Source organism: Microcaecilia unicolor, chromosome 5 (assembly GCF_901765095.1).
Source record: "Microcaecilia unicolor chromosome 5, aMicUni1.1, whole genome shotgun sequence".
Classification (NCBI taxonomy): Eukaryota; Metazoa; Chordata; class Amphibia; order Gymnophiona; family Siphonopidae; genus Microcaecilia; species Microcaecilia unicolor.
Window position 1 is genome coordinate 105,418,729 of NC_044035.1, and position 26,654 is coordinate 105,445,382.

Genomic DNA, 26,654 nt, shown 5'->3' on the forward strand with positions numbered 1-26,654 from the left:
TTTCCACTACCCTAGATATTCATTGCATGCTTTTATGAATCAGTACAGCCACTCCCCCCCTTTTGCCCCCAGAGGATGCAAAGTTACACTCTCCCACCCAGCGTTGTTTAAGTTTTAAATGTTCCACATCTGTTAATTTAGTTTCTTGAAGGCGTGCAATGGAGGCTTTGTGGCGCTGTAAAGCAGACAGAATCTTTGTCCTTTTAATAGGTGAGGAAATACCAGACACATGCCAAGAGATCAATCTAGGGATTTGTAATTTAACCAGGGTCCCACCACTCAGGTATAAACAAGACTAACATCTTCAGAACCTTAAGGACTCCCAGGTGCCCAGCCCTCACTTAGAAGCCGTACAATATCAACAACAATGGCACACAACCAGAACCCATGAAACAAACACCCCTGACAGGCATGGCACAGCAACTCCCCCCCTCCCCCCTCCCTCCCACTTCCACCCCCAGAAAATATCCATCTATACAAATTCCCCTCCCTACTCCCTCCCTCCCGCCCCCTCCCTCCCCCTCCTGTGTGTCTTCCTCTCCCCCCAGAGCATAACCATCCTTCCTCATGGATCGTCACCAACCCACAAGATCACTTACTAATGCCTATCAGGTCCCTCCCTCCTACAGGAGCCATGTTGAATTTATATTCGGCTTTCTAAACTAAACACTCTGAGACTTCATGTGCACAACACTCTCACACACATCCATCCGCCCCCCACCCCTGCTTCTCAACCCTTCTGCACTCGCACCTCTCATGCACTATGGTTTACCATCCCACTCTCACTCATACTCCCCGCTATTCTTATATCCTGATCAGGACTTACAATTCTTCAAACAATAAAACATCAGGTTTCCTAACAAATAATGAAAATAACTCAATAGTCCCCATGCAATTGTGTTACCAATGCAGTTCCTTAAGTGATCCGAAGCCAACCTCAAAGTACCATCTTGGAACTTAAAAGGAACACCGCAGCTCCGCACTCAGAATTAACTAGTGTTGTTAACCAGTCTCGTACTCACAATTCTGTCCAGATAAATCAACATAACTTTGTAAATCGTAACCACCAAGTCCCACACTTGCGATATAGTTTGTTTATCCTGGGCTTTGCGAAGCTGAATTTTTGGGCACCCCTTGCAACCAGGTCAGAGCGCTTTCCGGAGATTCATGGGAGCGCCACTGGCCCTGATCAAAAATTCTCAATTGTGCTGGGTACCTTAACTGGAACTTATAATTCTGCTCCATCAACTTCGCACACATGGGGGAGAACAGCCTGCGCTTCACTGATAACTTCACTGAGTAGTCCTGGAACACCCGGATTAGCGCTCCTTCGTAACGAGTCTTCTCCCGGTGCGCTCGGTAATAGTGCAAAATCAAGTACTTTTGAGCCGAGCGATGAAACTTCACAATCACAATCTGTGGTCTTTGGTCACCTGTCTTCTTAACTCCTATACGATGTGCACGTTCAAGCTGCACCTGCTCTGGCTGGCCCGCCTTTCCAAGCATCGTTCCCAGATATCGCTCCAATTCCTGGCGCAGAGTTTTCCCAGGTAATGCCTCAGGTATGCCCACAAACCGCAGGTTGTCCCTGTGGGATCGATTTTCCAAATCGTCTAATTTGGTTTGTTGGGTTTTTATCGCTGCCACCAGGCGAGTCAGGTCCGCGCTTACCACCTGCGCACCATCTTCCAGATTGGAAACTCGCACTTCCAGCTCTCCCGTTCTCCGGGCTAAATCTGTAGTTAACTGCAAGATACCCGCAACTTGTTCTGACAACTGTAGGAGTCTCGGATCCAAGGCGTTTACCACTGCCGCTGTTAGCTCTGCAATGGCTGAATCTGTGCACGACAGCTGCAGGGCCTGCAGTGGATCCGCCATCTTTTCTTTGGCCTGCTTAGCCCGTTCCGAGCCTTTTTTCCCAGATTTAGTGGACATCGTGGCCGTAACTTTCACAAATTTGTCCATATATTGTGGAGAGCTGGTCCACGCCAAAATAGCTGCGGTACACACCGTTAAAACGCTGATGTAGTGTGATGGAGGAAGGGAACCCTGAGCAGCTCCAGGCACCCACATCCGAATCTCCTCACGGCATCCCGTGATCTCTGTTTGTGACATTTTTAATACTGTAAATATTCCTCAGTTGGTACTTCTTTGGCCATTCCCCTTTTCATTTTGTTTCTCCTTATTTGGTTTTGCAAAGGGATTACTTTGTTGTTTCTTTTCTTGTTGTTGTTCTGCTGTTACAACAGAGGTGTTTTGCATACATTTACACTTCATATCGTATATATCAGAAACATTGACTCCTGAAACAGGTATTCATGCCAAAACATGGGTCTGTGTCAGGTCCACACGCATGATTGCATCTCTCTCTGGTGGACTTCATACTACAGTTGGAAAGCCACCGTTGTTCCCTATTACTATTTTATGTTTTTTGATGGACATTGTTACATGCATTTGATTTTATTAAATGATGATTATTTTTTCACCACTTGTGCCTTCTTCCTTCTGTGTTGGAAGACCATGGTCTACCCATACTCTTGGGCTTTGCTGCTGTTTTACGTAGGGTACCTTGTCTCCTTTTTTTGTTTAACCTAGAAAAAATGTGCTTCTCAAAAATCAGGTTGAAATGCAAGTGCAAAGTTTTTTCTGGGGCAATTTTACAAAAGAAGTAAGCATGTACAGTACTTAACATTTTGAAAATCTAGTAAGATCCACATAGGGAAAATTCTGAGTGTATTTGCTAACTTTCAGGCCCTTTTACAAAGCCGTGGTAGGGCCACCATGACAACGGTGCGTGGCAAATTGGCCCTACTGCTGGGCTCCTAAAGGAGCCTGGTGGGAGTGCCAGTGTGTGCTATGCACCATTTTTAGCACTCAAAATTTTTAAATTTTTTTTTAGGACCGGGGGTTTATCTGGCGGTAATTAGGCAGTGCTGCGTGGTTACCATCGGGTTAGCGTGGGAGCCCTTACCCCTTCCTAAATAGGAGATGGTAAAGGTTCCCCAGGAAATGGCCACTTGACAAGTGCTTAACTTACTGCATGGCCATTTCCATTAAAAAAAAATCCTTTTACCCACTGTGGTATAAAGGAGCCTTGGCGCATGGCAAACCCATGCACCAACGCAACTGCAGGGTCCTTTTACCACAGCTTAGTAAAAGGACCCCTTTGTGTACAGTGATAAAATTACCCCCTGCTGGAACAGGTCAATTTAACAATACACAGTAGGAAAGTTAAATTTCCACTATGCCCGACTACATAAGACATTGCAGAACATTTTTTGGGTTCAGTCCATTGTCGTTAGTTAATTTTACCCTATAAAACTTTTACTATATTATTGCAAAATAAAGTAAATGATTAATTTAATTACCAATAATGACACCAACTTCACAGTACTGATCATCATATCCACATGCCATCATAGTTCCCACTGTATCGTTCACCAGCGCTAAGACATCAACATCAATGTCCTAATAGAGCAAACACATTAGTTGCTGAGCTCATACTTATGTATACATTCTTTTGCAATTTATTCTTATGGATCAATATTAGTTCATAATTGTGGAATGCAAAATGTTACATATTAGGTTTCAGTATGTGTGTGTAATTTCTCTTCAAGGATACCAACAAAATATACCAACTAAATGTTACGCTTTAACCAATGTAGTTATTAAGCTGCAACAGGGCCTTAAGTCACGTTATTTGCACCTCAACATGATTTAAAGGGCTCTAATGTAGCTTCTCTTACTCTGCCACCGTGACATTTAGATCACTGCTGGTTAAATAGTAATGAGATGCATAAAATGTAAATGTAAAGCAGCTCATCTCTCTATATAAAACGCACCTCCAACGTTCTAATGAAGCCTCTGTTAGCCAACATTCTAAAGTGAAGGGGGTGAGATCGCATTGTGTCTGCCCCGCCCACGCGTCAAACGTGATGACGTCGAGGGCGGAGCAATGACACTCAACCAATCGCAACGCTCGGCAGCGAAGCGTCAGGGAAGGAGGCGGCGCTCTCGACGTCTAGCCTTCCCTTCGCTGTGTTCCGCCTTCTTCTGACGTCAAGGATGACGTCAAAAGAAGGCGGAACACAGCGAAGGAAAACCTAGACGTCGGGAGCACCGCCTCCTTCCCTGACACTTCGCTGCCACGGAGGTAAATTTAAAAACAAGAAAAAAAAAAAACAACAACCATGTTGGGGGGAGAGAAGAGGGTGGCCACTAAACAACAACAATGGGAGCGGGAGGGCAGGGGACAAACGACAGCATGGATGCGAAGGGGGGAGGGGGGGAGAAGAGGGCGGCCCAGGCTGGGACATGGGAGACAGAGAAGCATGGATGCAAGGGGGGGTCATGAAAGGGAGACAGGGGACTTGCTGCAAAAGGATGAATGGAGGCAGCAGGGGACAGAGGGGCATGGATTGGGATGGCAGGGCTCAGGAAGAGAGGGCAATTGCTGGAAAGGGATGAATGGAGGGGGCAGGGGACAGAGGAGCATGGATGGGCATGGATTGGGAGGGCAGGACTCAGGGACAGAGGGAAATTGCTGGATAGGGATGAATACAGGGGACAGATGGGCATGGATGGAAATGGATTGCAGGGCAGGCCTCAAGGAGAGAGGGCAATTGCTGGATAGGGAAAAATGGAGGGGCCAGGTGACAGATGAGCATGGATTCGAAGGGCAAGACTCAGGGAGACGGGAATTGCTGGATAGGGATGAATGGAGGGGACAGATGGCCATGGATGGATATGGATTGCAGGGCAGGCCTCAGGCAGAGAGGGGAAATGCTGGATAGGGAGAAATGGAGGGGCCAGGTGACAGATGAGCATGGATGGGCATGGATTCGAAGGGCAAGACTCAGGGAGACGGGAATTGCTGGATAGGGATGAATGGAGGGGACAGATGGCCATGGATGCATATGGATTGCAGGGCAGGCCTCAGGCAGAGAGGGGAATTGCTGGATAGGGATGAATGGAGGGGCCAGGTGACAGAGGAGCATGGATTGGAAGGGCAGGACTCAGGGAGAGGGGAATTGCTGAATAGGGATGAATGGAGGGGACAGATGGCCATGGATGGATATGGATTGCAGGACAGGCCTCAGGCAGAGAGGGGAAATGCTGGATACGGAAAAATGGAGGGGCCAGGTGACAGATGAGCATGGATGGGCACGTATTGGAAGGGCAGGACTCAGGGAGAGGGGAATTGCTGGATAGGGATGAATGGAGGGCACAGATGGCCATGGATGCATATGGATTGCAGGGCAGGCCTCAGGCAGAGAGGGGAATTGCTGGATAGGGATGAATGGAGGGGCCAGGTGACAGAGGAGCATGGATTGGAAGGGCAGGACTCAGGGAGAGGGGAATTGCTGGAAAGGGATGAATGGAGGGGACAGATGGCCATGGATGGATATGGATTGCAGGACAGGCCTCAGGCAGAGAGGGGAAATGCTGGATACGGAAAAATGGAGGGGCCAGGTGACAGATGAGCATGGATGGGCATGGATTGGAAGGGCAGGACTCAGGGAGAGGGGAATTGCTGGATAGGGATGAATGGAGGGCACAGATGGCCATGGATGCATATGGATTGCAGGGCAGGCCTCAGGCAGAGAGGGGAATTGCTGGATAGGGATGAATGGAGGGGCCAGGTGACAGAGGAGCATGGATTGGAAGGGCAGGACTCAGGGAGAGGGGAATTGCTGGATAGGGATGAATGGAGGGGACAGATGGCCATGGATGGATATGGATTGCAGAGCAGGCCTCAGGCAGAGAGGGGAAATGCAGGATAGGGAAAAATGGAGGGGCCAGATGACAAAGGAGCATGGATGGGCATGGATTGGAAGGGCAAGACTCAGGGAGAGGGGAATTGCTGAATAGGGATGAATGGAGGGAACAGATGGCCATGGATGCATATGGATTGCAGGGCAGGCCTCAGGGAGACAGCGGAATTGCTGGATAGGGATGAATGGAGGGGCCAGGTGACAGAGGAGCATGGATTGGACTCACACTTTCACTCTGACTCTCAAACACTCACTCTCACATACACTCTCCCAAACATACACACTCCGAGGAAAACCTTGCTAGCGCCCGTTTCATTTGTGTCAGAAACGGGCCTTTTTTACTAGTTATTATATAAAAACCATAGGGCCCCTTTTACTAAGCCACGTAGGCACCTACGCGTGCCCAATGTGTGCCAAAATGGAGTTACTGCCCGACTGCCGCGTGGCTCTTGCAGTAATTTCATTTTTGGCGCACATCTGCTTCGTGCGTCTGAATTTTGGCGTTGGCATCTGATGCATGCAGGTCATTACCGCCCAAATTCTTTACCGCAAAGTCTATGTCTGGCGGTAAGATCTCAGACCCAAAATTGACGCGTGGCAATTTTGATTTTGCCACACATCCATTTTTGGCAAAAAAGAGGCCTTTTTTACAGGCGCGCTGAAAAATGAATCTGCGCACGCCCAAAACCCATGCCTACACTACCGCAGGCCATTTTTCAGCATGCCTTTGTAAAATAATGGTAAAATAGGAGCATTGGGCCTTAAAGCTTCAGCCTGATGTTTTCAGGCCATAGCATAAAGGGGCCTGTGCCATTCCCTCCTCCCATCCAATCAAATCACCCCTGATCAAGATCCCCCAGAGCACATCCCCCCAGTCAAAACCTGCCTCCAGTATATCCCCTCACTCTGATCAAGGCCCCCCTGAGCTCACCCCCAGATCAAGGCCCTACAAGCACATTCCCCCAAACAAAGCCCCCTGAGCATATCCCCCTGATCAACCTATCAACCTCCCCCTGAGCGTATCCCTCCACCTCAGTTAAGCCCCCACTTAAGTGGCTGTCCAACATGTATAAGGCCTACCAACCCTGCACCTGGTGGTCCAATGGTTGTTGGGCAGGAACGATCCCCAGTTGCCCCTGACCTGCTAAGCCATCTCCAAAATGATACCCCTAGCAATAGTTTTGCACTACTACTGCTAGGGGTCATGTTTCTATCTATATGTTTCATATATCTGTCTATATATGATCCCCTCCCCCCCCATATTCAGCGCTATTTAACCAGCCAGGAAGGGCTCCTGACCAGTTAAATAGCACTTAACTGGCTACTCATGAGAGGTAAAATATTTCCTAATCTTCAATTTGGATGTTTCTTTCTTTCTTTCCTTGTTGTTTTATTATATACTAGTGGAAAAGGCCCGTTTCGAAAAGAAATGAAACGGGCGCTAGCATGTAGTTTGTTTTTCTGTTATTTTTGTCTGTTGATATTAAAAAATATAAGTGTTTTTAAAAAAGACAGCATTTTTTTTGTAAAAAGTTGTATTTGTATTGTAATTCTTAGTAACATTTTTTACATTTCATAGTAAACAATATGTTTTGTATAATGTTTGTTACAATCATGTAAAAGGTGTCTTTGTTCTGGTACATAAATGTTTTTTTACAAATGCAAGAGAACAGATATATATGCTCCGCCCTCGACGTCATCACGTTTGACGCGTGGGCGGGGCAGACACAATGCGATCTCACCCCCTTCACTTTAGAATGTTGGCTAACAGAGGCTTCATTAGAACGTTGGAGGTGCGTTTTATATAGAGAGATGTTACTCTGTTAGTGTTATTACACAGTTTTTGCATACTATTGACACATAGGTGAATGCAAATGATGTGCAGCACAGTGGCGTAGCTCAGTGGCGTAGCCAGAAGTCAATTTTTGGGTGGGCCAACAGGTTGGATGGGTGGGCACTACAGTGGTGTGCTGGTAAATGTTTAACAACAGGCTCTCTCCCCAGTCCACCTCTGCACCCCCCCCCCCCCATCCATCTGTGCACCTCCCCTCAAAATTGCAGAGCTGGCAATAGCCGGGGAGAGAGCCTGGGGGGGGGGGGGGGGGGGCAATGCATTACTGTCTCCAGGAAAAAAAAATTAAATGATCCCAGGTTCCAATTTAATTCATGTTTAATGTGGGATAAAATGCCATAAATAAGTAAATAAATATAAACTTTTAATGTTGAGCACCTGATTCTCAAAGTGGACATATTCCAAACACTCTAATGAAAATAAAATGATTTTTTTCTACCTTTGTTGTCTGGCGACTGTTTTTCTGATCATGCTGGCCCAGTATCCGATTCTGCTGCTATCTGTCCTCTTAACTCCGTTTCCAGGGCTTCCTTTCCATTTATTTCTTTACTTTCCTCCTTTCTTCTTCATTTCTTGCTCTATATCCATAAGTAAAAGCTGGGTCCTCTGCAGACTTGACTGTCTACTGGATCCAGCTTCTGCCTATTTTCTTCATCCATGTGCAGTTTTTCTCCTCTCTTCCTTTTCCCTCATCTCATCTCCTTCCTCATTCTTCCATCCCCTCCATCCATGTCCAGCATTTCTTCTCTCTCCCTTCCCTCTCTTCCATCCATGTCCAGCAACCCTCCTCTCCCCTTCCCTCCATCCAGCAACCCTCCTCTCCCCTTCTTCCACCATGTCCAGCAACCCTCCTCTCCCCTTCCCTCCATCCAGCAACCCTCCTCTCCCCTGCCCTCTCCTCGCCCCTTCTTCCACCATGTCCAGCAACCCTCCTCTCCCCTTCCCTCCATCCAGCAACCCTCCTCTCCCCTTCTTCCACCATATCCAGCAACCCTCCTCTCCCCTTCTTCCACCATGTCCAGCAACCCTCCTCTCCCCTTCCCTCCATCCAGCAACCCTCGTCTCCCCTTCTTCCACCATGTGCAGCAACCCTCCTCTCCCCTTCCCTCCATCCAGCAACCCTCCTCTCCCCGCCCTCTCCTCTCCCCTTCTTCCACCATGTCCAGCAACCCTCCTCTCCCCTTCCCTCCATCCAGCAACCCTCCTCTCCCCTTCTTCCACCATGTCCAGCAACCCTCCTCTCCCCTTCCCTTCATCCAGCAACCCTCCTCTCCCCTGCCCTCTCCTCTCCCCTTCTTCCACCATGTCCAGCAACCCTCCTCTCCCCTTCCCTCCATCCAGCAACCCTCCTCTCCCCTTCTTCCACCATGTCCAGCAACCCTCCTCTCCCCTTCCCTCCATCCAGCAACCCTCCTCTCCCCTTCTTCCACCATGTGCAGCAACCCTCCCCTCCCCTTCCCTCCATCCAGCAACCCTCCTCTCCCCTGCCCTCTCCTCTCCCCTTCTTCCACCATGTCCAGCAACCCTCCTCTCCCCTTCCCTCCATCCAGCAACCCTCCTCTCCCCTTCTTCCACCATGTCCAGCAACCCTCCTCTCCCCTTCTTTCCATCCAGCAACCCTCCTCTCCCCTGCCCTCTCCTCTCCCCTTCTTCCACCATGTCCAGCAACCCTCCTCTCCCCTTCTTCCACCATATCCAGCAACCCTCCTCTCCCCTTCTTCCACCATGTGCAGCAACCCTCCTCTCCCCTTCCCTCCATCCAGCAACCCTCCTCTCCCCTTCTTCCACCATGTCCAGCAACCCTCCTCTCCCCTTCCCTCCATCCAGCAACCCTCCTCTCCCCTTCTTCCACCATATCCAGCAACCCTCCTCGCCCCTTCTTCCACCATGTGCAGCAAACCTCCTCTCCCCTTCCCTCCATTCAGCAACCCTCCTCTCCCCTTCTTCCACCATATCCAGCAACCCTCCTCTCCCCTTCCCTTCATCCAGCAACCCTCCTCTCCCCTTCTTCCACCATGTCCAGCAACCCACCTCTCCCCTTCCCTTCATCCAGCAACCCTCCTCTCCCCTGCCCTCTCCTCTCCCCTTCTTCCACCATGTCCAGCAACCCTCCTCTCCCCTTCCCTCCATCCAGCAACCTTCCTCTCCTCTCCCGTCTGCCCTGTTTCCTTCCTTCCTTCCTTCCTGCCCCCCCCCCCGTACCTTTAAATATTATAGTTTTGCTGGAGTCGCGGGCAGCCGGCATTGAAGACATCGGCAGGCTTACGCCGGTTCCAGCAGCCTTCCCTTCCCTCGTTGCAAGTCGGATGATGGCTCCGCCCTCTTCTGACGTATTTCCTGTTTCTACGAGGGCGGAGCCATCATCCGACTTGCAACGAGGGAAGGGAAGGCTGCTGAAACCGGCGTAAGCCTGCCGATGTCTTCAATGCCGGCTGCCCGCGACTCCAGCAAAACTGTAATATTTAAAGGTACGGCGGGCGGCGCGGGGCAGTGGCGGGATCGGAGCTCAGCCTGCTCCCTCCGCTCCGCTGCCTCCACTGCTGGGTGGGCCTGAACCAAAACTGGGTGGGCCTGGGCCCACCCAGGCCCACCCGTGGCTACGCCCCTGGCGTAGCTACTTGGGGCCACGGGGGTCTTGGCCCCCAAAATTTCCTCTGGGCCCCTGGTTTTGCTGGCGGGGGGGGGGGGGGTCCCCAACCCCTGCCAGCTGAAGCCTTGTCCAGCGCTGGTCTCCAGCGCCGCCCTGTTGCCTGCCCTGCTCTCTCTTCTCCCTCACGTTCTGCATGCTTCTTTTAGTGAAGTTGAGCATGTACAGTTTCACTAAAAGGATCATGCAGGATGTGAAGGGGAAGAGAGAGCCTGGCAGGCAATGTGGTGGCCCTGGAGAAGGCTTCAGCTGGCGGTGGTAGTGGACCCCTGCTGGCCAAGGTATTTGCTGAAACAGTGGGTGGGGAGTGGCAGGGCAACAAGGTAGCGAGGCGACAGACCAAAATGTGCCCCCCCCCACCTTGGGCTCTGGCCCCCTCCCACTGCAAGGTCTGGCTACGCCCCTGGTACAGCAGCTTAATTTATATCAGGAAAAGATGGGACTTTAACAATAAAATCTAAACCAATGTACCAGCAGGCAGAAAGTTAGCAAGTGGATGAAAGTATACCAGAGATCCATTTGAGATCAGAACACAAGGCATCTATTGCACAACTGAATTCCTTTAGAAGCAAGTCCATGAGGGCTTCACTATAACGTGTACTGTACCTTGTGTTTGTTGATGGCATTTTGAAGAGAGTGGACCACATCTGTACCCTGAACTCCTTCTGCTTTAAAGCTTTTTGTCCAAGATAGTAAGACTCCCTTTAAAAATAATATCATAATTTAAAGTTTGGAACACAAAAGTAAAATAAACATTTATCCCCTAATTCTATAAAAGTTGCCAAAAATTACACGTGTAAATTTGGGCAGATGGCCAATTTGTGTGTGCAATTTAATTGAATGAGCTAGTTAGTGCTAATTATTCAATTATGCAATGATACCCTGTACAAAATAACCCAACTTGTGGTAAAATAACCTGACTTAATAATAGCCCATTTTAGTAACTTCCCCCTAAGCCGGTTAAGCAATGTACTAGATTAGGGTGTTCCTGGAGTGGCCTTTCTAAATTTAGCTGGGTACTGAAATCAGGTAAGGGATGTAGTTATCAATGTAGGCTACGGTTAAGACTTGTTATTTTACCACTAACTTGTGCTGGGGTTAACAGTAAAATAACACATCATACTGGTAGCCCACGTTGACAACTTCCTGTACAGATAATTCTTCTCATAGAAATAATACTTTTCCTATTCAGGTCAATTTAGAAAGTCTGCCCGTAAATATGGGCCATGGCCATTTCCTTTCCCATTTCCCCTCCAAAGAAAACACAACTCCCACCAGCAGCTGGACCTCTAGCTGCGTAGGTATTTTCTTACCTCTCCTAACTTAGTCTGTTTGCAAGGGAACGAGAATGTAGCACCAAGGGGTAGTTTCTTATGTTTTAATTTTTTTGTCTCCATAAAATCAACCAGGCAGTTAGCAACATATTCAAATAACTGCAAAAGACAAAGAGAGAAAAAGTTGAATGAACCATCAAAGACAGACTAGCTGTTGGACTGTGAGAATGAAAGGAGCTTGCAAATTAGATAAACCTCTCTGAACTAGGGGCTTTGGAACACAATGGCGGTAATTCTTATAGGGACACCTGAAATTAGGTGCCGTAAATAAATGTGCTGTGCGCATATTCTGTATTGGCAATTGTATTCACTATTGTTATAGAATACTAGCATAAATCTGCATTTATGCACCTAACTTTAGGTGAGCAACTGTACACTGCCTTGAGTGAATTCCTTCAAAAAGGTGGTAAATAAATCCGAATAAATAAATAGCTAAATAAAATTATGCTAACTCAATGGCTAGTGTAAATGCTCACACCCCTGTAGGCAGTGAGGCACATTATTTTATTTATTTACTACATTTATATCCCGCCTTTGTCCAAGGCGGGCAACAAAAGGTCATACATAGTCATTAAACGTAAAACAATCCACAATAAAAAATAATTAATAAAATTCTCCTAAAGGAAAAAAAAAACAATATTACAGTAGTCTTCATTTATCCAAAAAGGTCTTTACAAACAAATGTGACTTTAGTGTATGTTTGAATTGTTGAATGCTATCACATGATCTCAAGTATCCAGGTAAAGTATTCCATAAGGATGGAGCAGCAATAGAGAAAGCTCGCAATTTGTTTTCTCTACATAATGATACAGGAGAGGGTAAACAGAGGTGTTAAGATGACTCTGATCTTAATACTTGTTTTGGTTTATATAATTGCAAAACAGTTTGAAAATAAGTTGGAACAATCTCATATATGCACCCTGATTCATAAAATTATATACAGCGAAGCCCCGAGTTACATGACAGACCTTATAGACCTACCAACCAGAAACACAACAACACGAACATACCTAAATTTCCCAAGCTGCAAAAGCCTCAAATACAAATCAACCTATGCATCCAGATTCTCCTATATATGCACACAACTATGGAGCGCATTACCGACCGCAGTGAAAACAACATATGACCACCTAAACTTCCGGAAATTACTAAAAACTAACCTGTTCAAAAAGGCATACCCTAATGATCCAACTTAAACGCTTGAACCCTGTGTTGAATAAAAGCATAAAAATGTTGAATAAAAGCATAAAATAATAGAAGTGGAAAGCTTCAAAGATCATGCAGAACAAGCTGTTTCAACACTAAACTAAATCTCCTGAGACATGAGGCCCACATCAGCCAAAGGCAGGCTCCAGAAAGTCTGTGGGATAATGGGAACCAGATGCAGCATATGTTCTGCTGTAGGATTTATGGTATGGTACAGCCTGCAAGCACGTGATATCAGGAGAAGATTATAAGGAGAGTGGAACAAAGAAATAAGTAAGCATTTTTGAATTTTTCTTTGTCTGTGTATAGCATTTTGATTTGCCTTAAGCTTGCTGTATATTGCTTGTGTGTGTAGATATGCTTTGAGTATAGAAATGCTTCCTGACTACCCCTATTGATGGTAATCAGCTTGTACACTAAACAAATGAGTAAACTGTTTATATTAAATATGAAATTCGTCTGGCCTTCTCTACAAAAGTGGCGGCATCCTTTTACACAAAAGTGGCGAGCCAGCCAGGAGTAGGCCGCACACGGAAAAGAGAAGGCGAGACGAAGGACAAATTAAGTTGTTGTTAATGAAGTTTTTTACAGGATTGAAAGCAAAGCAAGCGTTGTTTAAACCTGATGATTTCTGTGCTCCACTGATGTGGGATTGATCAAACTACTGACGTGGACATACAGGTGATAACTCCTGGGCTTGCTAAAAAGAGAAATAAGAAGACGCGTGAGTAAGCTTACACTGTGGCCTTATTACTGGTATATTTGTTTAGCTTTGTAGTTTTCTTTTTTGTATATTTTCTTTGTTTAAGTGCATTAGTATATTTTTGTAGATTGTGGCTTTATAGGAGAAATTGTAATAGTCAGAATACAATGAAAGGGAAAGGGGCAGATAAGAAAGAAAAGCCTCCTGTATATGCTATGTATTTAGATTTAGATAGTTCAAAAAAAATGCTCCCCTTTGCAGCATGTCATAGAATTATTCCCATTAGAAAAAAAACAGATTGAAAAGATACATGAGAAATGGATCAAATATGATGCAAAAGATTCTGTTTTGAGCTGGTCTCAGGATGGATCGTTTGATCGTCCAAAATTATTATCTCTCCTGAGCTATTTACAAGAAAATAAAAATAAAACTAGGCAGAAGAAAAGCTTAGAGAAGCATCTTACAATTTGGAATTTATTTTCTTTAGCAGCAGATCTGTTTCATGCTGATGTAGATAGGATACAAAAAGAAGCAGAAAGAAATAATCCCCCGTCGTATGAATCTAGCAGGGACACGTTGTGCCCCCTAAGGGCGACTGATAAAATGAAGGAATCCAAGGCAAAGCGCCCTGTGCCATGCTCTGGGTATTCGGCTCTTGATGACCCCCCCAGTGAGTCAGAAAGTGAAAAGGGAGGGGATAATGAGGACAGTGATGTGGGGATTAGGGAACAGAAAAAGGAAAAAAAATGGGTGAGACAGAAAGAAAAAGGAAAATCTAGTGCAGAATCAGGCACTTACCCTGATTTGAAAACTCTAATTACATCAGAACAATATGATTTGGCAACGCAGTTCCAAATTGAGGGTAAAATTCGGGTATGCTCTCCAGAAGGGGACATACTCCCTGGTAAGGTTGACAAAGTAACAGATAAATCTGTTCCTGTCATCTTCCGGAAAGAGAATGTTAAGAAAGAAATGGCTGACACAGGCTGCACTAAATATGGTGAGGACTGGTGGGGGGCAACAAAACATTTTTTTGATTCGCGCCGTATTGAAATGCCATGCCACCAGGGAGGTCCTGGAACATTACAGGATATTGAAGTCCTTGCCTCAGCAGTACTGCGCCATGGTTCAGGTTTAGGAAAAGATTCCTTCGTAAGGGAAGGCTTAGAATACTGGGATAATTGGTTTAAGATTCTGGCCAAAATGGAGGCTGAGGACGCTGCCCATTCCTTACATTCCTCATCTAAATTGGAAAAAGGAAAGGAAGGGCTGATGGAGGGGGCATGTAATCAATCAGCCTTCCCAGTCATGACACGAATAGATGCAGGAGGAAACCGCATGCAGCATTATAAACCATATACTCCTGTAGATGTTACAATGTTGATTTCCAAAATTCCTAGTGTTGTGAAAGGAGCCCGCATGTGGTTAGAAGGGATAGAACAGGTTACAGCAGGCACTCTATTGACTATAGGTGATTTTAAAGCTTTGTGTGCAGCCTCGGGCATTAATATTTCTCAATTGGCAGTACAATGTGGATATCCGCGCCTGCCGTCATATACGGCCGACGGGGATATCTACGCGGGACAAATTAAGGCGCAGCTTTCTACAGCGTTGCATATTATGTACCCAACCCCAATTGATTTTTCAGCCATTACCGGTAGTAAGTGGGATCCAAAGACTGATTTTGCAGCCCACTTAACGCAGTGTTTGACCTTGTATAAAGCACAGACAGGGCAGGATGCGGATGTAGCTCATAATGTTGCCGTGTTTTTGCATCTTTTTATGTCTACCTTGCCTGGTAATATGCGTAAAAATTTGGATGCTGTTATTGCTCTGTCTTCAAAACCATGGCCAGAAATAAGACAGACTTTGATGCATTTTAGCAATGTGCATCGGAAAATGATAGAAACCCCTCAGAAAGAACAGGCAAAATTAACTTCTAAGTTAATGACTATGCAGTTAAAAGATTTGGAAAGTAAGGAACAGGATAGAAATAAAAAACAGGAAACAATGGTGATGCCCTCTGCCTCACCTCCACAGGTCATTTACTATGTACAACCGGGATATAGCCGGCCGTACCAACCAAGGGGACGAGGCATGGTTAGAGGCAGGGGTAGAGGTCGAGGGATGCAAGGATCAGGACTATCACCTAATAGAAGGGCACATGTACAATGTTGGGGATGTCAGCAATTTGGTCACTATGCCTCAGAATGTTATCAGAATGCAGGAATGCCCCAAGTACAAATGCAGACGCAGCAAGGATTAATGCCACAAGTAGTAGGGATACCTGCGAGTGCCCCGCAGACTGCAATACAGCAGCCAGCGACGCAATCACAGGGACCAGGAGTGGCAGTACAGAGACAGGGTACTGTAAATGCCTTTCCAACTTGGCAGAATATTCCAGACCAATGCTATTGACTGGAAGCAAACCCGTGTCAGGAAGAGGGAATGATTTTCAGATTAGACACAAGGGAACCCTTTATTACATTGACAATTGGCAAATATGGAACTTCTGTGAGATTTTTGATAGATACAGGGGCGAGTACCTCTGTGTTATGTGCAAAACCGCAGGGAGTTAAGCTTTCAAATCAGTATAGAACAACAGTGGGATTTACGGGGATAGAACAAAGAAAAAGGCTAACAGAACCGACTCTGGTGCGATTGGAATGCCAACCGCACGGTTCGAGGGAGGCTGTGGTACCCATCTTAGTGGCACCTGATTGCCCAGTAAATTTGTGTGGTAGAGACTTATTGTCTCAATTAGGATTGTGTTTAGATTTTGGAAATAAAGAAATACCAAGTTTGCTCACTATGGTCCAGCAGTTGAATAATGAAAATAAAGTAAGGGTTATGGAAGAATTACCACAACATATTTGGAGTACAAGTGATTCACCATATGGACTAGCCGTAAATGCAAAACCCCATAAGATAGAATTAATAGAAGGGGCAAAGGGGCCGAAGCAAGACCCTTACCCCATACGACCTAAATTAGTATCCAAAACCTTGGAACACATTGATAAATTATTGAAATGTGGTATTATTGAACCTTCAGTATCCCCGTACAATACCCCATTGTTTCCGGTCCCGAAAGGAGAAAACAATGTAAGGATAGTACATGATTTAAGAGAGCTAAATGAGGTTACAAAAAATCAATTTCCGATTTGTGCAAATCCTGCTACACGTTTGCATACCCAGAATATATATGCATATAACACTGTTATTGACTTGTCTAATGCATTCTTTTCAATACCTCTTCATCCAGAGTCTAGGGATTTGACGTCATTTATAGTACAGAATGAGGCATACAGGTGGACTAGGATGCCTCAAGGCTTTACTGATAGTCCATCGGTATTCTCAAAACAACTAATGATGGATTTAAAGGATTTCAGGAGTCAATTGCCTGACACGGTGTCATTGTTTGTCTATATAGATGATATTCTACTGTCTGCTGAGACTGAAACAGAATGTCTAGAATGGACTAGAAAATTATTTTTGTTATTAGGAGAGTTAGGATATAAATGTAACAGGGAAAAATGTGTTATAGCTCAGTCTACTGTCACCTTTTTAGGACAAAATGTTTCAGCAGAACATAAGGTCATTATACCGGAAGTTATATCTATTTTAAATGAGACTCCGGTACCGCAAACAGTTACCCAGTTACGTGCTGTTTTGGGAATGTTAAATTACTGCAGACAATGGATACCAAATTATACACAAAAAGTAATGAGACTTTATAAACATTTGAAACTGCCCGCAGCCACACTAAAGAATACATTAATTGTATTGGAAGAGCAGGATAAGATAATATTGGCTAAGATTGTGAGGGATTTGTTATCCCCAGGACCGTTAGCAGTAATAGATATCCAATCACCTGTGCATTTGTGGGTAAAAGACATGGGAAATAGTTGGGCAGCTATGATTAATCAAAACAATGAAGTAAATGCACCAGTAGCTTTTTTGTCAGGCTCTTTTAATCATGTGGAGAAGGGAATGAAAGAAATACCAAAGTTACTGACAGCTATTGTGGCAGCAGTAGGTAAATGGAGAGCACAAATGCCTTTTGTTCCTATTGTAATACATACTAACCACACGATTAAAATGCTGTTGAGCCCTAGCCAGACGGCATTGACAGCCACTAGATTTGGAAAATATCAAGCAGTACTTTTAGGACAAGATATAAGAATAATACCATTAACTAAAGAACAGAGAAATAAGATAGATCTGCTTTTTCCTGTCGATCAAAAGGGTGAGATCGATACTATAGAAATCCCTACATTTCACTGTCTTACTTTTGAACCCTTATCTGATGGATTAATATGGTTTACAGATGGAGCTTGTGAAAGGACTGTTGCAGGCTTTGCCTGCGTGCAGGTAGATGAGAATCTAAGAAAGATAATGCAAGTACAATATAAAACCCCTCCTGATCAGACTGCACAGCATGCTGAACTTTTAGCCGTTATTACAGCCTTACAACACACTGATATGACTCAAAATGTCACTATATATACTGATAGTGGTTACGTTGCAAGTTCACTACAGTATCATATATTAAAATGGCAGCGTAGGGGGATGATAACCAGTGCAGGTAAAAATCTACAACATTACACATATTGGAAATTGCTGTTTGAAATTTTGGCAAAAAGGGAATGTGAAGGTAGAAAAACTGCAGTTGTGTGGACCCCGGCCCACACTGAAAGGCCAACCTTTGAGGCACTAGGTAATGCAATGGCTGATGCAGCTGCAACGGAGGTGGTTAAGCAAAGTGAAAAGATTTTGTATAATACTAGACAGACACAGGAAGGGCCACTTACGAATGTAGATAAGATTGAAATGTGGCAGCCAGAGGGACAGGAAAGTGAAAAATGGTTGAAGAGAGGATGTATGAAATTGGGAAGTGAATGGTTTAATGCAGAAGAAGGATTACCTTGTATGCCAATGAGCCAGGCGATTAAGGTATTGGCTGAGTGGCATGCAACCATGCATTGGAATAAGGAAACAATGAAGCAACAATTTGAGCAAAGATTTTGGACTTTAAAAATTGATAACCTGATTCAACAGGTTGTGCAAAATTGCATGGTATGCAATATTAACATACCTAAACGAGGTCCTAAAATATCACCTGGGACACTTCCAATACCAGAAGGCCCAGCAAAAGAATGGTATATCGATTTCACCGATATGATTGTTCCAGTGCAGGGAAAAAGATATTTGTTAGTTTGGGTGGATGCTTTTTCAAGGTGGATAGAAGCATTTCCATGTAAAAGGGAGACAGCACATGAAGTGGTACAATGCCTGGTAACTCATATTATGCCAAGGCATGGGTGTCCGTCTAGAATAATTTCTGATAACGGGACACATTTTAATAACAGTGTTTTGAAAGAAATGGAAACGATTATGGGTTTAACACACAGAAAAGTATCAGTGTATCGCCCCACCTCCAATGGTTTGGTGGAGCGCTACAATGGTATTTTAAAAACTAAATTGAGAGTATTACTGAAGGCTTTAAACAAGGAAACAGCAGGTAAACCATATACCTGGCTTGATTTGTTACCATTAGCTTTGATGGTTATAAGGGCCCAACCTAATGGGCGTACTAAATTGACCCCATTCCAAATTCAGACAGGACGTCATTTCTTCCCGATGCAGACAGCAAGTACTGATAGCACAGCTCAGTACTGGCAAAAGCTACAACCTATGTTGAACCTGACAAGTGATATGATCCGAACAAATGTAGCATCACAGGCAGGGACTACTAATGATGTTTGTGCTTTTAAAGTAGGTGATCTAGTACTGCGAAAGAACTTTACACATAAAACATGGAAAGATCCTGTGTATGTAGGGCCTTTTGCTATCACGGCCCTTACTCAGACCGCTGCCCGTCTGGAAGGTCATACTTCCTGGATACATTTATCAGATATTCGACGAATCAATAATACTGAAATGGACAAAGAATAAACATGATGGTATTGGACTGTTGTTGTTTGTTAATGGACAATGAACACATATGATAATAGACTTGTTGCAGCGGCCAAGATGTTGAATTTGACTGATTGTATCATATGTGCCCACTGACTGACATCATCCTTGTCCTTGCCAGCTATGATATATGGGACTACAATGATAAAATCATGACTGTTATCCCAATAATACCTGTGTAAGGGACTTCATTGGACAAATGAGACTATTTATAAGCAAGCCTTGCTTACGGACAAGTATCCACAGACATCATTTTGGTGTCTGATTAATAGTATGACAACTGAACACATTCCCCTGATAAAGTGCACTTACACGCAGAATGTTGTAACAACTGATTCAATGAATGTTATGCTTTTAATTTGTGTAATTTTTAATGCCACATCAGCTAATGAAAAGTAAGAATGAATGACAGTGTATTCCCCTGTGATGAAGCTCACTGTCCTATAAATTATATACCTCAAGAGATATAAATTTTGTACCCTAGTACAATTGAATCTGTTTAATGCAATATGTATTAGCATGTTTGCAAAGATGTGCCAGGATGCTTTTAAAATGATAATGGTAACTGAAATCAGGAATGAATAGAACGTTAATATGTCAGCAGAAATATTGAAAGATGTATGATAAAGATGATGAAAAGGCAGAGCTTGCAGGCACAGCATATCATAAATAACAAGGGGGAGGAGATTTAGAAGGGAGGTAAGGAAACAGACTGGAGCTGAAACAGATGTTTGAGGCCTGAAACAATCAGTCCTCAAAAGGGAGGATGTTGAATAAAAGCATAAAAATGTTGAATAAAAGCATAAAATAATAGAAGTGGAAAGCTTCAAAGATCATGCAGAACAAGCTGTTTCAACACTAAACTAAATCTCCTGAGACATGAGGCCCACATCAGCCAAAGGCAGGCTCCAGAAAGTCTGTGGGATAATGGGAACCAGATGCAGCATATGTTCTGCTGTAGGATTTATGGTATGGTACAGCCTGCAAGCACGTGATATCAGGAGAAGATTATAAGGAGAGTGGAACAAAGAAATAAGTAAGCATTTTTGAATTTTTCTTTGTCTGTGTATAGCATTTTGATTTGCCTTAAGCTTGCTGTATATTGCTTGTGTGTGTAGATATGCTTTGAGTATAGAAATGCTTCCTGACTACCCCTATTGATGGTAATCAGCTTGTACACTAAACAAATGAGTAAACTGTTTATATTAAATATGAAATTCGTCTGGCCTTCTCTACAAAAGTGGCGGCATCCTTTTACACACCTGCAACATAACAAAACCATAGCTTGTACTGGACATAACTTAATCTCCTCCTTATGATTCCCCAATGTGTCTGTCACACATGAACTTTTACTCTACTACTATATCACTTTGTATTTGTTCATACCGAAACTGGCGATTGCCATTAAGGCACTATGTGGTATTATGTAAGCCACATTGAGCCTGCAAATAGGTGGGAAAATGTGGGATACAAATGTAACAAATAAAGAAATACTAGTAAAAAAGGCCCGTTTCGAAACGCAATGAAACGGGCGCTAGCAAGGTAAATTCCCACTCCCTCCCTCCCTTCCTTCCTTCTTTCCGAGTTGCAGACCTCCTTCCCTCCCTCCCTCCCGAGTTCCAGACCCTCCTCCCTCCCTCCCTGCAGACCCCCCTCCGCCCCTCCCTCTCTTCCTCCCTTATGAGTTCCAGACTCAAGCCCCCTCTCGAGTTGCAGACCCCCCTCCCTCCCAGTTCAAGGCCCCCTTCACGCCCCTCCCATCGAGTGGCATACTCCCCCTCCCTCCGATTTAAACACCCCCCCTTCGCGTTACTTGCCCCTGGCCCCCCCGTGGCGCGACCCTCTGGACACCACCCTTTTCTCCGGAAAACCTCCCCCGAAGCCTCTGCGTACCTCTGCTGACGGAGCCGAACTTCTGTTCTCGGCTGCGGGGTGTTCCTTGTTGAATGAGCATCTGTTGAAGTTTCTGTGCGTGCGTCTGATGTCAGACGCACGCACAGAGAGTTTGACAGATACTCCTTCATCAAGCCACGCCCCGCAGGCGAGAAGAGAAGTTCAGCTCCATTAGCAGAGGTAGGCGACGGCCTCGAGGGAGGTTTTTCGGAGGAAAGGGTGGTGTCCAGAGGGTCGCAGCAGGGGGGTCCAGGGGTCAGTAACGTGGAGGGGGGGTGTTGCAATCGGAGGGAGGGGGGAGTGTGGAACTCTGTGGGAGGCGCGTGAGGGGCCTTGAAGTGGGAGGGATGGAGGAAGGGAGTGACATGTGTGTACTCCTTCTCCTGCCTGCGTCGCTGTGTGCTTGGGGTGGTGCAGGGTGGTAGTGGTGGCTACCTGGGGTGGGTGTAGGGGTGAGTTGCGGCGACTTTGGGGGGGGGGCGTTGCGAAGGGTGGATGCTACGCCTCCTACCTTCCAATGGGACGTCATCTCTCTGTAGAAAAGGCACCTCCAACGTGTCAAATAGGGTTAGCGATGCGATTGGGTGAGTGTCATTGCTCTGCCCTTGACGTCATCACGTTGTGACGCATGGGCGGGGCAGACACTCATGTAGCAAAATCGATCTTAGCCACTTTACCACTCATTGCGCAAAATCGATCTTAGCCACTTCACTTTTAGAACGTTGGGAGAGTGAGGCTTCATTAGAACGTTGGAAGTGCGTTTTATATAGAGAGGTATACATTGATAAATCAATACAAGAATCTTAGGGCCCCTTTTATAAAGCGACAGTAAGCCAAACGCAGGCTTACCGCTCGCTAAACAGGATGTACAGACAGGCTACTGCAGCAGTCTGGCGGTACTTCCCACTCTCAGGGTGCCATCATATCTGGTGTACTGCCAGTGTGTACTCAGTGGTAATCAGGGCGCACTGCCCAGTTACCTCAGGGTTAGTGCAAGAGTCCTTACAGTGGCACTAAGGGCTCCCCCTGAAATGGCCATGCGGCAAGTGCTTTACTTGCTGCAAGGCCATTTCCAGGCGAAAAGAAAGACCTATCCTTTTATCTGCTGCGGTAAAAGGGAGCCTTGGCGCATATTAAAAACATGTGCCTTTTGCTGCAGCTTGGTAAAAGGACCCCTTAAATGGAACTCTATACAATACAGGAAGCCAATGTAATGCTTTCAATGTTGGAGTGATATGTTCAAACTTTGAAACTCCTCGTGCAGCTGCATTTTGGATGATCTGCAGAGCTTGAATCTGGGGAGATGATATATCCAGAAATAAAGAATTAAAAAAATCAATTTTTGTCAATACCAAGCTCTGCACAATCGTCCGAAAGTCATATGGTGTTACTATATTTTTCAATTTACTCAAAAATTGAAGTTGAAAGGAAGATGTAGAGATCATATGATCCATATATTTTTGCCTTGTCAAGTTAGTATCCAGGAAAACTCCTAGACTATAAATAAAAGCTTCAGCGTATTTTTTTCTCCCTGATATTCAAATGCTAGTATTCTGTAAATTGCATGTGCTATTGTTGAGTACTCCCCTGACCCGCCCAGTTCCATAACCCTTGCAGTAGTGCTGGGTTGGATAGATGTGGTGTGTGCAATTTATAAAATGGCAACTAATGGCATTTAAGTCAATTAGCATCAATTAACACCAATTAGAGCCAATAATTAGTTGTTAATACCAACTAGCAACTAATTATTAAATTAAGTTCTGCATGCAACGGACATTTCTACATCTTCCATGCACAACTTAGCACGCTACTCGTAAAATTGGAAGAGCAAGTTTATGGAATTAGGGCAGTTAACCTGGTCCTGGAGGCACCCCATTTAGTCAGTTTTTCAGGATAGCCACAATGAATATTCATGAGAGAGATTTGCATGAAGTGCATGCAGATTTCTTTCATGAATAATCATTGTGAGTATCCTGAAAACCTGGCTAGCTGGGGTGCCTCCAGCACCAGGCTTGGGATCCACTGAAACTAGGGGAAATGTGGAAGGAAGATGTAATCAATCCCCCATTATAATGGGGATTACTAAAGAATATGCTAGAACTCTCCAGAGTTACTGGGGGGGAAGGAGTGAGCTCTGAGGGTGGACAAAGATCCAGCCCAGGGAGTGTGTTTATGGGATAAGTTGCAGAGGGAAATGTTTCTTAGTGTTGAATGACAGGGGTTGAAGTTTAGAGTTGATAAAAGTTGTTGTTTCACTGAGCAGATGGTCTTTGGTAGCCTTTACCCCCGCCAGGACCCATGAGGCGAGGGGATATCCTGGAAAGGCCAGATAACCCAAGGCTGAGTCTAAGGGGAAGTTATCGTCAGCCAAAGGCAGTAGATGAAAGTGTGGAGTACAGTGGCGTAGCCAGAAGTCAATTTTTGGGTGGGCCAACAGGTTGGATGGGTGGGCACTAGACAGTGGTGTGCTGGTAAATGTTTAACAACAGGCTCTCTCCCCGGTCCACCTCTGCACCCCCCCCCCCCCCCCATCCACCTGTGCACCTCCCCTCAAAATTGCAGAGCTGGCTATAGCCGGGGAGAGCCTGGGGGGGGGGGGGGCAATGCATTACTGTCTCCAGGAAAAAAAATTAAATGACCCCAGGTTCCAATTTAATTCATGTTTAATGTGGGATAAAATGCCATAAATAAGTAAATAAATATAAACTTTTAATGTTGAGCACCTGATTCTCAAAGTGGACATATTCCAAACACTATAATGAAAATAAAATGATTTTTTTCTACCTTTGTTGTCTGGCGACTGTTTTTCTGATCATGCTGGCCCAGTATCCGATTCTGCTGCTATCTGTCCTCTTAACTCCGTTTCCAGGGCTTCCTTTCCATTTATTTCTTTACTTTCCTCCTTTCTTCTTCATTTCTTGCTCTATATCCATAAGTAAAAGCTGGGTCCTCTGCAGACTTGACTGTCTAGTGGATCCAGCTTCTGCCTATTTTCTTCATCCATGTGCAGTTTTTCACCTCTCTTCCTTTTCCCTCATCTCATCTCCTTCCTCATTCTTTCATCCCCTCCATCCATGTCCAGCATTTCTTCTCTCTCCCTTCCCTCTCTTCCATCCATGTCCAGCAACCCTCCTCTCCCCTTCCCTCCATCCAGCAACCCTCCTCTCCCCTTCTTCCACCATGTCCAGCAACCCTCCTCTCCCCTTCCCTCCATCCAGCAACCCTCCTCTCCCCTGCCCTCTCCTCTCCCCTTCTTCCACCATGTCCAGCAACCCTCCTCTCCCCTTCCCTCCATCCAGTAACCCTCCTCTCCCCTTCTTCCACCATATCCAGCAACCTTCCTCTCCCCTTCTTCCACCATGTCCAGCAACCCTCCTCTCCCCTTCCCTCCATCCAGCAATCCTCCTCTCTCCTCTCCCCTTCTTCCACCATGTCCAGCAACCCTCCTCTCCCCTTCCCTTCATCCAGCAACCCTCCTCTCCCCTTCTTCCACCATGTCCAGCAACCCTCCTCTCCCCTTCCCTCCATCCAGCAACCCTCCTCTCTCCTCTCCCCTTCTTCCACCATGTCCAGCAACCCTCCTCTCCCCTTCCCTCCATCCAGCAACCCTCCTCTCTCCTCTCCCCTTCCACCATGTCCAGCAACCCTCCTCTCCCCTTCCCTCCATCCAGTAACCCTCCTCTCCCCTTCTTCCACCATATCCAGCAACCTTCCTCTCCCCTTCTTCCACCATGTCCAGCAACCCTCCTCTCCCCTTCCCTCCATCCAGCAACCCTCCTCTCTCCTCTCCCCTTCTTCCACCATGTCCAGCAACCCTCCTCTCCCCTTCCCTTCATCAACCCTCCTCTCCCCTTCTTCCACCATGTCCAGCAACCCTCCTCTCCCCTTCCCTCCATCCAGCAACCCTCCTCCCTCCTCTCCCCTTCTTCCACCATGTCCAGCAACCCTCCTCTCCCCTTCCCTCCATCCAGCAACCCTCCTCTCTCCTCTCCCCTTCCACCATGTCCAGCAACCCTCCTCTCCCCTTCTTCCACCATGTCCAGCAACCCTCCTCTCCCCTTCCCTCCATCCAGCAACCCTCCTCTCCCCTTCTTCCACCATGTCCAGCAACCCTCCTCTCCCCTTCCCTCCATCCAGCAACCCTCCTCTCCCCTTCTTCCACCATGTCCAGCAACCCTCCTCTCCCCTTCCCTCCATCCAGCAACCCTCCTCTCTCCTCTCCCCTTCTTCCACCACGTCCAGCAACCCTCCTCTCCCCTTCCCTCCATCCAGCAACCCTCCTCTCCCCTTCTTCCACCATGTCCAGCAACCCTCCTCTCCCCTTCCCTCCATCCAGCAACCTTCCTCTCCCCTTCTTCCACCATGTCCAGCAACCCTCCTCTCCCCTTCCCTCCATCCAGCAACCCTCCTCTCCCCTTCTTCCACCATATCCAGGAACCCTCCTCTCCTCTTCTTCCACCATGTCCAGCAACCCTCCTCTCCCCTTCCCTCCATCCAGCAACCCTCCTCTCTCCTCTCCCCTTCTTCCACCATGTCCAGCAACCCTCCTCTCCCCTTCCCTTCATCCAGCAACCCTCCTCTCCCCTTCTTCCACCATATCCAGCAACCTTCCTCTCCCCTTCTTCCACCATGTCCAGCAACCCTCCTCTCCCCTTCCCTCCATCCAGCAACCCTCCTCTCTCCTCTCCCCTTCTTCCACCATGTCCAGCAACCCTCCTCTCCCCTTCCCTTCATCCAGCAACCCTCCTCTCCCCTTCTTCCACCATGTCCAGCAACCCTCCTCTCCCCTTCCCTCCATCCAGCGACCCTCCTCTCTCCTCTCCCCTTCTTCCACCATGTCCAGCAACCCTCCTCTCCCCTTCCCTCCATCCAGCAACCCTCCTCTCTCCTCTCCCCTTCCACCATGTCCAGCAACCCTCCTCTCCCCTTCCCTCCATCCAGTAACCCTCCTCTCCCCTTCTTCCACCATATCCAGCAACCTTCCTCTCCCCTTCTTCCACCATGTCCAGCAACCCTCCTCTCCCCTTTCCTCCATCCAGCAACCCTCCTCTCTCCTCTCCCCTTCTTCCACCATGTCCAGCAACCCTCCTCTCCCCTTCCCTTCATCCAGCAACCCTCCTCTCCCCTTCTTCCACCATGTCCAGCAACCCTCCTCTCCCCTTCCCTCCATCCAGCAACCCTCCTCTCTCCTCTCCCCTTCTTCCACCATGTCCAGCAACCCTCCTCTCCCCTTCCCTCCATCCAGCAACCCTCCTCTCTCCTCTCCCCT

General features: G+C 46.4%; 1 protein-coding gene across 1 annotated transcript in view; it reads right to left on the reverse strand.

Annotated features, from left to right (window-relative positions):
* LOC115471270 (putative hexokinase HKDC1) overlaps positions 1 to 26,654 on the reverse strand; it is a 220,313-nt gene that overhangs the window by 138,008 nt on the left and 55,651 nt on the right. Inside the window, exons 4-6 of the mRNA XM_030204972.1 lie at positions 11,587 to 11,706; positions 10,880 to 10,975; positions 3,369 to 3,468 (exon numbers count right to left, since the gene is read on the reverse strand). Of these exons, the coding sequence (XP_030060832.1) occupies positions 3,369 to 3,468; positions 10,880 to 10,975; positions 11,587 to 11,706 (316 nt within the window). The remainder of the gene's footprint in view (positions 1 to 3,368; positions 3,469 to 10,879; positions 10,976 to 11,586; positions 11,707 to 26,654) is intronic.